This window comes from Trichinella spiralis, assembly GCF_000181795.1.
Source record: "Trichinella spiralis strain ISS 195 chromosome Unknown Scfld4, whole genome shotgun sequence".
Classification (NCBI taxonomy): domain Eukaryota; kingdom Metazoa; phylum Nematoda; class Enoplea; order Trichinellida; family Trichinellidae; genus Trichinella; species Trichinella spiralis.
This window is the reverse complement of record NW_003526943.1, coordinates 10654759-10666994: the sequence shown is the minus strand read 5'-3', so window position 1 is coordinate 10666994 and position 12236 is coordinate 10654759. Positions and strand designations below refer to the sequence as shown.

The 12236-nt window shown below is 30.0% G+C and overlaps 2 protein-coding genes across 2 annotated transcripts; both read left to right on the top strand.

Annotated features, from left to right (window-relative positions):
- Positions 1-47: 47 nt before the first annotated feature.
- Tsp_06319 (phosphoprotein phosphatase 1) lies at positions 48-896 on the top strand (the record flags this gene model as incomplete). The annotated part of the gene is made up of 2 exons (XM_003378380.1): positions 48-514; positions 753-896. Coding segments are annotated over 2 exons (611 nt in total), but the record flags the coding sequence as incomplete, so codon positions are not given.
- A 7963-nt stretch (positions 897-8859) lies between these two features.
- Tsp_06320 (hypothetical protein) lies at positions 8860-11065 on the top strand. Its single transcript, XM_003378379.1, has 5 exons — positions 8860-8974; positions 9418-9524; positions 10191-10292; positions 10778-10908; positions 10972-11065. Exons 1-5 carry the CDS (start codon positions 8860-8862, stop codon positions 11063-11065), a joined length of 549 nt encoding a protein of 182 aa, XP_003378427.1.
- Positions 11066-12236: the final 1171 nt, after the last annotated feature.

Genomic DNA, 12236 nt, shown 5'->3' with positions numbered 1-12236 from the left:
GAATCCCCATGCCGTTTACCTGCTTCGTGGCAATCATGAAACTTTAGCTGTTAACAGTGTATATGGATTTCTTGAAGAAGTCCGCCATCGATATTCACGTGATCTTTATATTAAATTCAATCATTTGTTCAATTTTTTGCCAGTAGCAGGGCTAATATCTGGTAAAATATTTTGTATGCATGGAGGATTATCCAAAGATCTGGAAACTTTTGATCAAATACGATCAATTGAACGTCCGGTGGAAATTCCGCTTCAAGGGCTCTTGGCGGACCTGTTGTGGTCAGATCCTGACCGAAATATTAATGGCTGGGAAATCAGTTCCCGTAACGTTGGTTATGTATTTGGAGAAGACGTCATTCTAGAATTTTGTGAGAAGATGCGTATAGATCTCATAGTACGGGCGCATCAAGTGGTTGATCCTGGTTATGAATTTTTTGCTGACGCCCATTTAGTTACCATCTTTAGCGCCCCTAATTACTGCAGACAGTTTTCCAATTTAGCTGGTGTACTGCAGGTGGACGGCAATCTTTGTTGTAAAATCTTTCAGTTAAAACCAAAATGATTTCTATTGAAATTATTTTGCTCTCATTTCTATTCATCAGATCACATGTATCATATGCAATTCATGTTTGAATCAATAAATTATTGTTCATTATATTATTGTACTGTTTTTTTAATTTATCATTAAAATATTTACAATTTTGTTGCATTTCCGGCATTATCGTTCGTTGCTGTCGCCATTTTCCTTCCAGGCATTGCGCACAACAGAACAACGATTTACTGTTCTAACAGTATGCAAACATGCACAAGGTATTAGGTATGCAATAGTCAACACATTGACGGGTTCCAATCCAGCCGTAGAAATAGCAACATACAGTATTACAAATGGTTTTTAGGTACGTAAAGAAGGGCGAAAATTTGTACATCACCCTGCTTTTTCTTTACAGCTTGTCGCAGACTGTATTAATTTTAATATAAGATGTAGTTATCGGGAGTATGGGGGCTCTGCGTCTTTCGTCTGAATCTCTCTTCATCGATTGTTGCCTGACTTCGGTTGTGCTTCTTATCTTTGTTCCGGTCACGATTCAAAGGAACAACCTTCTGACGTCTGCTGTTTTGTTCCCACCTTATTTCATACAGCTTTGGCCCCATTGCTTTTAATTTTTTGTAGGACCTTTCTCAAGAGCTTGTTATTTTCCCTTGGGTTGGTTTCTACAGAGATACGGGATTCATTTTCGTGCAATGTTGATGGATTACTTTGCATTCGAGCAGCGCTTTCTGTCGTTTCTGTTCTTTCCCTAATTTCTGACAAATTTCTTCCTGCTTAGGTTTATTAACCTTTATGTTTAGGATAATTAGCCATGATCATATTCCAGAAATTGTAATGTATAAAGAAAACAAATTTTTAATAAATGTTTAACTGTTGAAAATGAATTTAAATATTTTGATTATTGAAACGATTGTTTGTAGAATTTAAATGAATGTTTTTTTTACTTTAAAATTATCCGGAACTGTTTTATATTTTTATTATCCACATAAAAATGCACATAGATATTATATTCGTTTAAACTATAACTTACATGTATTGAAAAGATTTAACATTATGTTTAAATTCGTTCAAAACAGCAAAAATGTCTTGCTAAAAAGTCACTTAATTCTCGAGAAGCAAAAATAATCACGTGTCTTAAAAAGATGGAGAACGCCGATGCGCATGCTGGAAAGAAGCTTTGCTTTCATCGATTAGCACATTTATAATTAAACTAAATTCTGAACATTCTTGTTCAAACATCTGCAGCAGCTTATGTTACTGAAATATAAAAAGAATATTTTCCTCATTATTCAAATTTATATTATAATGATACTTTAATAAATAGATAATATGCATTAATAGCAATTTTATTACATGGCAACATTTTGAACGGACGAAAATGTCAACAACAGCTCTAACAAAAGCAAATGAAATTGTAAAGTTCAACATTATAATTGGTTTGCATTTGCACTGACTGATTCACCGTAGTGGGAGTGTGTGAGTGTGTGATAAGCTTTCAATTAAGCCGCTTCTATTTTGTTTACTTCTACTTCACAAACAACCATTTTGCATTGTGAAAATAAAATTTTCAGTTATCAACAAAAACTTATTCGAGTAAAATTTATTTTTTATTGTTTATTTTTTTATGAATCATTAGTTTTATTGATTATTATTTTAATTTGAAATAAAAAATTGTATGTTCAATAAATAAAGAAATAAAAGACATAATCTAATGAAACAGTTGTGCAGTTGGATGCAAACATGTTGATGACGTAAATGAAATGTGCAAAAAAGCAAAAAAGAAATATCCAAACGTTTATCCCTTTCTCTTAGCAACTTCTTGAATTTGGTAAAACATTTTCAAGTAAACCTTTTTGACTATTCAAATATTTTTATTTCAATTTTTACAATAGAAAAAAAAATTTATTTTAAAACTCAGTCAAAAAGAAGAAGCTTTTAATTTTTGATTGTCCATCACAGAAACAAGTTAAATATTAAAAATCCACTTCAATTCCATTTGTTCACATGAATAATTTTTCATCTTTTCATAATTTACTCAAATAGAATTTATAAAATAATGCAACTGTTGAATTTTTTATAAATTTCAATGATGAATTTTTCAACTGAAAATACTGCATATTTTGTATTGTTGATTCTCATTTTCGTTAGAAAAAAATTTTCAATTTAAAATAGCCAATGCTTGAATCGTTTAGCCAAAAATTTGCTTCATAAATTTACAATTGTGAACAAATTGCAAATTGCAATGCCCAAGAGGTTGTGCAACGGTCGTGAACAACACGAACGTGCACGTGTAAAGAAGCTTTAGCATGGCGAGCTATTTCCATAAACAGCTTAACCGCTTGCATCGATTTAGCACTAACATGTGAAATATTGGCGCTTTATTTTCGGCTTTTCCCATTTTCAAATTCATCATCTCTTCCCCTTTATTGTTAATTATATGATTTTGTTGTGATTTGTTCAAAAGTTCAAAATTCAAGAAATTTTTTTAAATGTAATCCCAAAATATTGATCATATTTGAAATTATGCTGATTTGATTCCGTTATTATCACAATTGGTAGTTCTGTCTACTCTTTTTTGTCCGCTTTTAGCCCAATTTTCCTCGCTTTTTCAGGTAAATAGCGAAGCAAATTTCCACCTGCTTATTCGATCACACAAACATCAGTTGGAAAATTTTGCAAATTTTGAAAAGCATTCAAAGGGGTGAAATCATAATTCAAAATAAATACGTTAAAATTAAAAGAAGAAAAGATAAATATATGTATATTGAAAATCAGCAAATGTCATTGATTTTTCCTTTTGTAATTCAAATAAAATAAAATAAAATGCTATTATTAGAAGATTGATGACATAGATTCAAGGGTGCAAATTTATGCTTCACGTGTAATTTAACTTGTTAAATAAATCATGAATAAGCCTTTTCAATAGAAAGCAGTTCAAAATTACAAGCAGATTATAAGTATTAGAAAAAATTCTTTTAATAGTACAACAATTTAACGTATGCTTTTACTTTTGCATATGCAACTTTTATTTTGTAAATTTTAATACAAAAAATTCAAATGTTTGTTTGATTGTGTGTGTGCATTTATAATCAACTTTACAATTCAACATTTATTATTGCAGTTTTTACTGATGTTAATTTGTTTAGAATTAAATATTTGTTTTAAAATTTTCAATTTAACATGTTCATAAAACAATTCATTTTACAGGATTGTACCATTAAATTTACCCTTAAAATATTTTAATATATTGAAAATTGAAAAAGTTCAAGGTAAGCCAGCATAAATAAATCGTCTCTTTTCTTTTTAACTCTGAATGTAGGCAACAATGGAGTAAACTTGAAAAATCTGTTATTATTATTTTTCTTATGATTATTGTTGGTTTTGTAAAATTTCATTTTATTCATCATTTTTTGTTACAAAAATATAGCAACCTGTGATTGCAAAATTATTTTCGTATTTTTGGAAGAAAATATTCTTTTATGAAAAATTGTTTGTTTCAGATTGCATCGTCAATTTCAAAAATATTAAATAAAATGCAAATATAAATGGCGTAAGATGATATTGTGACGTAAGATTTATTTTAATTTTGAAATCAAATAAAATTCAAAATTATTTCTATTCAAATCAAGCATGCGTGTTGTATGTTCAGATATTTGTGCATAATTTAGAGCCATTTCTCAATTCAGTTTCAATAATAAATATTCTCAACAAATGTAGATTTATTTAAAAAATTATTCCTAATAAATTGTAAACATTTTCTGAACAAATCAAAAGCCAACGTTTTTTCACAAAAAATATTTTTTTAGAAATTTATAAAATTTTAAAATTTATTTGAATCGTATCTTTTTCATTATTAAAAATATTTGATTAATTTCATATATACTACTTTTATCTTGTCAAATCTATTCATGGAATGACTAATGCAATTGATAAAGTTTAATTATTTTTATTATTAAAAAGAAAAGCCATCAGAATAACTTAATTTTTTTCATTTGAAACAACAACAATAATGTTATAAACTATGCATGAAAAAAGAAACATATTAATTTGTTACACTTTTGACAGCATGATAATCCTTTGGATGAAATCTCTTAAGCTCAATGTCGAATAAACCATTATATACATAATGATTTTTGGTCACTTGTAAAAATAATAATAAGAGCCTGGATTAGAATATTATTTATTTGAATATTATCTGGTTTAGGGGATTTATTGGTTGCTTAAAAAATATCTTCTCGATTTGATTTGAAGTGAATGTTTTTCTTTTTCAAGAATGCAGCGGATCAACTGCTTTTCAGCTTATTCGCATTATAAATTTTCATTCTTTTCTTTTTTGAAAAGAATCTTTTTATTCTTTTTCAAATGGATTTCTTCTACATGGCTTTGAACAAATGTTTTCCAATTTTAAGCCTTTTTATTATTTAATGTAATTGTCGATTGAAATTCCAATTCTTAAGGTGATTAAAGTTAATTTTTCCCCAAAACAAACAATCGTAAGCAAATAATTGTTGTTGTTGTTGTTTATTTATTCGACAAAAACGCCAGTTATTGCTTTATACTCATTTTAATTATACTATTTTATTAAAAGAAATTGATCATAAGAATTGCATTTCAAATTTTTAAGAGTTTTTAAAATAAAAAATAAAAATAACTGTCTTTTTCAATTCATAATTAAAAATTGAAATTTAAAATAAATTTCAAACTTAATTTCTTGAATGGTTTATTCTTATTGAAATTGGTCTTAATAGAATAAAGGTTAAATCATCTGTTGCAATATCAATGAATTCTCTTATTAAAACAGAAAAAATAATGAAAATAATAATTTTTATATAATAATATTTCAATGGAAAAAAGCATAATTCCTTTTTTTTAAATTTTTTCTAATAAATAAATGCATGGTATTGTTGTGTAGTTCAAATTTCAAAATGGGTTGAAACAGAGCTTTGTGAAAATTATGATGATTTACATGCATATCTTCATTTGCAATGAATTCCAGTTTGATTATGATGATTAATAAATCACAAACTATAAATAACTTTTAACTAAAATATATACATGAAATTCCTCTGTACAAGTGTGAAGAAATGTTCTTTTTACAAGCAAATATTATCTTAGTGTTGAAGGGTTTTCAACAGATTTTACTGCTGGAAAAGTGATGATGATGATGATAATGATGCTAATGTTTGCTTTGGGTTGCTTGTTGCAAGCTTTCGGAGGAAGATCAAGATCGCCAGTTAGCTGAAGCATTGTTGTCACTTTTTTTGGCCCCGTCAAAGAGTTTCTCCAGTCGACCGACAAGAAATAGCGCGATTGTTGGTCGGCATCAATAATTTTCTTCGTATTGCATTCCGGTATTCAATATATTTTCAGTCACGTCATCATCAGCATCATCATCATCTATGTGTGTGTGTGCTAAAATCTAAAAGTTATGCAAAAAACTGCTTCCATTAGCTGTTGGAATTTTATGATCATAATAAATGATCATGAAGAAAAAATCGAAAAAACGGAAAATAACATTCATCATTGCATATGATGAACACAAGCTTGGCTAGCTTCTTAGCAATTTTATCATTCAACGCAAATCTTTTGCCCATATAGCAAAGCACAGAGATTATACCAATTTCACTGCACGCAATTTATCAATTGCAACAACCTTTGCATCAAAAAAGAAATATTTTAAAAAATATTCCACAGCAGTTTGTTTATTTATTTGTTTTTGTTTATTTATTCAACCAACAAAGCTGAAAGCAACGCGTAAAAAAAGGCAGATGCATTCATAGAAACTACCCGTCTTTCTGTCAATATCAATTTTGAGATGTAGAAATTTTCATTCCATTTATCAAAGCGTTCAGGGGAAAAATCGAAGCTTCGACGACGTTTGCTGCTAAAAGCTTGCAAAAAAATCATCCATCAAAAGCTGAAATATCAACGCTTGAAAATAAATTTCAACCAAATGGCTTTACTCACCCAAGGCGGCTGAGAATGTGAACAAATTTTGTAAGAAGAAAGTGGCCCTTAATTGATTCAGAAGATCAGATATTGAAACTAAAAATATTTACCCAAGCCTGGGACAAATTTAACTTTTGCATTCTGGCATTCTTTACTTTCTTCTTTCATTGCTTGTTTTCGCCGCTTAACAGAATGCTTGAATTTTAATGCGTTCGGCTAACATCCAATTTCCAAAGAATTTGTCTTCGATTGTTAAAAATTATTATTGTTCTCTTTTGCTTATGAAATCAAAATATATTTTTCAACAAAATTTTAAATTTTAACCAAAAAATTTAAAAATTGCTTTACACAAAACAACAACAAATTTACACATTTGTGAAACGCCCACTTGAGACAATTTTAACTGTTTATTTATGGCTGACATTGAAAACGTGTCATTGCAAAGAATTACCATTTTAATAACTGTGCACATAAATTGCCATTTCGGGGTCGATTTTTCGCTTTTTCTTTTATTTCTTCTTCTCATTTATAAAATCAATAATTATTAATTTTTAACATTTGATCATTCCATCGAAGAAACAATTTCTCAATTTGAAATTTCAAGTGTAAATTTTTTAAAACATTTAAAGCTGCTTGTTTGTAATTGGAAAATGGTTGAAAATTTTTTAAAAAATTCACAAATTTCGAAATTATCCAACGTCAATTTTGTTTATTTAAATTGTTTCCTATGATCAGTGAAGCTTTTGTTACCAATTTAAAAATTTACTTTCGTCACGGCCAACTAACAAACTATCGACCAAGCCGAACAACTGAAGAAGTCAACAATGATGCGAAGTCTAGTTACCAAGATGTTCGCTTATTTCACTCAGCAACTAGCTTACTTAGCTCAGCTTTGGCTGAATCTTTTCAAATGATCTTTCGTCTGCTTCATCAGCAACAATGCTTCTTGCTCGATTAGATAAACTTTTTAAAAATTATTTCTTCTTTTTCCTCAACTCAAACTTTTACAAATAAAATACACCAGATTAACAATCAAAATGATGCTAATAAACTGCTAGTAGATAGAGTACCACGTAGACATTGTTATACTGGATGTACTTTACTTATTATTACTTTCAACTGCTTGTGTCATTGACTGATTACGTATATCAATGCTTTGTAATTTTTGTAAATGAATACTCAACTTTTGCTTGTCATATACTTTTTTAAATAATCATTTTGAAACAAATATTTACAAGTTGGTGAGCTTTAAATTGTTGACAAAATAATATTTTCTATTCATATTTGCATGACGAATAAAATTTAAAGTAGAATATATTTTCAGATTATTGCAAATTTTTAAATTGTTGACACGCAGTTTGACAAAATATTTTCGAGCAGTTGAAATCGATAAATTTTTGAAAACTGAGCCAAACTTACCAACTATTCGGCATAATCAATTTTCATTCTTTATTTTTATTGACAATGCAACAACACTTTTCTATTATGATAAAACAACAATAGTATGACCGAAAATTCGGCTGCAATTACCTGCATTTTCAATAAAGCCGTTTTCCGTCGTTTTGGAATATATATTTGAAAAAAAATGATAAACTTTTATCAATTTCATTCATCTGATACTAGCAATTCAATTTTTCATTATTATTCGAATATATGAAAAATGGTGTTAACATAACAGAAGAATATTCGAGATAATTGATTTATTTAAATTTAATATGAAACGAATTTTCATTTTCATTATTATCGAGCTGTTCAAAATTTGTGCATGTAAGAGGGGTATTTTCGGTGAGGGGTAGGGGTAATGGTGATTTTTGTGTAGCGTGACGTGACAGTGCAGTAGAAAATAATTATTTCCAACTGGTATGCTCGTGGAGCTTCTTTTTTTTTAAATATAATTTTATTTTCAAGGAACCCAGTTTCTGGTGTGTTCTAATTGCTTGTCCATAAAAGAGCAGATCATATTCACTTTCGAAAGCTTTCAACAAATATGACATAAGCGTTGTTTAAGGACAATAAATAACACGTCTGACCAGTCGACACTGTCACGGCGCATAATGTACCCAAGTGGGTGCCTAATTTTCAAATTTTGCTTGTTCTGTTTGTTCATTTTGCTTGAAGCGTGCATCATGGTCCGGTGGTGGTGGAAAACTGGATCCCAAAAATTGTCAGCTCAATTCAGCCCCAGGTTTCACAAACTGGCAAACGCCAATTGACTAGCAACCGGCCCACTGCACTTTTCCCCCTTTTTGTGAAACTTTCGCGCTTCGACGGCAAAATGGGTTGGTGCTATTAAAGCAGCAATACCAAAACTATTTTTCAATCTCTTCACAATTATTTTCTTTTCACTTTTCAATCTGAATATGAAAAAAATTCAACAACATCTCCACAATCAATATCCACCACGATCTTCTTGTATGCTGTTCTATGATAATGTGGTATGTTGTGAAATTTCATTTTTGACATTCATCTCTCTGAGTAAGATATTTTAAAAGTTACATTTAAACAAAAGGTCAAAATTTCCCATTTACACTTGAAAAATAAAACCTTTGGGACAATTGTTAATTAAAATAAAGAAAATATTAAAGAAATGTCGTCGTTGACGTGACAAATTTAATTCGGTTCTGTTAAATAGCATTTGTAAAGTTTCTCATGCCGAGGGGTTTTTCTCAAAAATGAAAAAGAAAACACCATTTCATTCTTTTTTCACGTGGATGGATATGTTAAATTTGATAAGGCAAACTGCTGAATCAGAGAGCATTTTTCAATATTCGAACATTCCAAACTGAGATGAGAGAAAATTCAACTAATTAATGCTCATGAAGAAATGGGAAAAATGTTCAACGTTAACTTTGTATATTTTGTTGATTTGTTTTCTAGAATTTATTGAAATAAGCAGAAAATAAAACACTTAATTGCAGAAATAAATTTTATTCCCATTGAATGTAATCAGAAGATGGAAAAAATCAAGCTAATGATAAAATTGATCGCTGCTTTGGTAACAGCTGCTGTAGTGAATAATTTACATGTAATAAATTTCTCCTCCCCCTCAGAGACTGGTCGAGTCCAGTTTGTTTGCTGTATATGCATTGCAATTGTCGACCCTCTGTCTTCTTGTTGAAAAGCTTTTCAAATCCGCACTGCTTCATCAAAAACACAAAAAGACTTGTTTTCTGTTCTCTTTGAAAATTCATCAACTCGTTTTTACTATCATGCATACACATTAAGGCAGAAAATGAAAACTTCTCGTTCATGCCGTACTACATGTGCTTTGACGTGTGTGCAAGAAGCATCGTAAATTAAGGGTACTATTATGAAAAATATCTTCAATATCGGAGACCTTGGCTAGAGGCTACAATTGAATATAAATAAAATGACCCGTATGTGGCAGGTGTTCTGGATAATTATAATGACGTTCATTTGTTTGTACAGTAAAGCGCTCAGGGGGATGGGCAGAGCTTTAGTTGAACGGCCGGATTTTCATTCATCAAAATTTTTAACTATTGTTCTCCTCTGACCCTTTGACCCCTTAATCAAAGAATCTGCTCTTCACACTAGACAATAGCCAATAGTCGATGCTTGTTGGCATTCAATATTGTTGCATTTCACTCCCATCGGTTCATTTGCTCTTTCAACATTTTCTGATCGGTGGCTTTGCTCAGTATTTTCCTTTTACAACTTTTCTCTCAAACAGCAATTTACCGATTATATATTGGATGAATCATCAGCAGAGACTGTGCAAAGTTTTGATGATCAATTCTCTTCTCATGCATTGCAAATATTGCTCAATGGTAAGGTAAAAATTGTTTTGATCATTTTGTGAAAATTTATCTTTCAGTCTTCTATTTAAATTGTACAAATTGCTAAGTGCATTATGTATATTTATATATACGTATTGATGGCAATTTCCGTTTCTCAGTAAAAGCACTTGAAAACGCTAAACAGAACTTCACAACGCATCCGATTACTAGACGTACATTTTCTCAGTTGGAAACATTAGCACATCGTTTGGATGAGTTTTTAAATGAATATTTGCCAAAAGCCGCAGGTTTATCAATCAATACTGATTGATTTTGAAAGTACAAAATTTTTCATTCTAAAAAACAATTTTTTTTCACAATAAACTTTGAAAAATTCTACAGCAAAGATTGATGTCAGAATTGAAAAATTATTTTCAAAGATGTAGGAATAGTTTTTATATTTTTCACTGCCTTTTGTTTTCAACAACGTTAATATGTTTATTAGCAATTTTATACTTATCTAAATGTCTACTGAATTCAGTGTGATATTTGTATTGTTCAATTATTCGACAGTATTATTGTTGAGCTGAGATTGAATTTGCTCATTGTTAAAGTTGTATACTTGCAAGCACATTCACAGTTATTTCCCATTTTCAGTATATACATATACATGTGTGTGTGTGCGCATACGAAGATCAATAATATAAACGACATTGCATATATTTACATCTTCAGGCAAAGAAGATATGATTGTATGTCATGTATTCGCTTTACTTGCAGATGTCGAGCGTTTCCAGCATTCTCCGCCGGGAATGTAACGCTCGATTGATCTGCCAAATATACGATGCTCCGTTTGTCACTTAAAACCCTTCTTTATTTTTCATCTACGTCAAAGGAATTATTTGCTTCTAACAGGTGACAGACTCATTTTATAAATCCGGCATGCGTGCCGTTTTTCAACCGACTCGTTCAAGCGTGTCTTCAATTTATAATTGTCTCCCTTTTGGTCGAGAAGAAGATGAGTGAGTTTTCTTTTTTAATAAACATGTCCATCAAAAAATCATTTTTAATGCTTCAGTTGAATGAATTGGTTGATATTCTTGTCATTCAACCAGTATACGTCTTTTTTAAACGATTAAAACGATGGCCATGATAATGATAATAATAACTAACAACAACAGTCGACCAACGATGACAAAAGCAGCAGAGCTTGGTTGTTTGCAATACTAATGACACTTGACGGCATTTTATAGCTTTTTGCTTTGTTTTGAATTTTATTTTCGTTTATTTTCGCCCACCAAGTTCGTTTTCTGGACAAAAATAGTTCCATTCGCTTTGTACTCTTCCCATTGGACAAACCAACGTCTCAGTGTCAACACTGTGACGACACAACTTTGTCGCTGTATGAATTGCGCGTTAGCTTTACAACTGACGTCAAAAACAGCAAACAAAGCACAATAGACACGACGGCGCTTGTTGAACAACACTGACAACCTGCTGCCCAAACCGTTTCTCACCTTCACAATGACAGTGACAAGCATACGTATGGCAGGTAGCTCAGTAAGGCATTCTGTTTCCTTATTTTATCTGTTCTCCAAAAAAATGTAATTTTTTATTTTAAATTAAAAAAAAATTAATTTTTTCTATATGCAAGAAATCTAAATTGTTTTATTCAGTCAGTCTAATAGCGTAAATTTAAATGAAACAATTATAGAATTGTTTGAAATTTGTTTCGAAAAATTATTTTTAATTTAAAAAAAGCAAAATTTTATTTTAATAAACATATTTTTAATGAAATATGGATGAAAAACTTCAAATTAACTATGATGTGTTCCATGTACTTGAATGTATTTTACTGTATATTTTTAAATTTATCTATCAACTTCATTTTATTTCGATTAATTCGTGGTGATTGTTCCTAAATAGATGGATAAAAATCTAGATAGTTAGCACTTTTATTTTTACATTAACTATTGCATTATTGAGAAAATATAGACTTT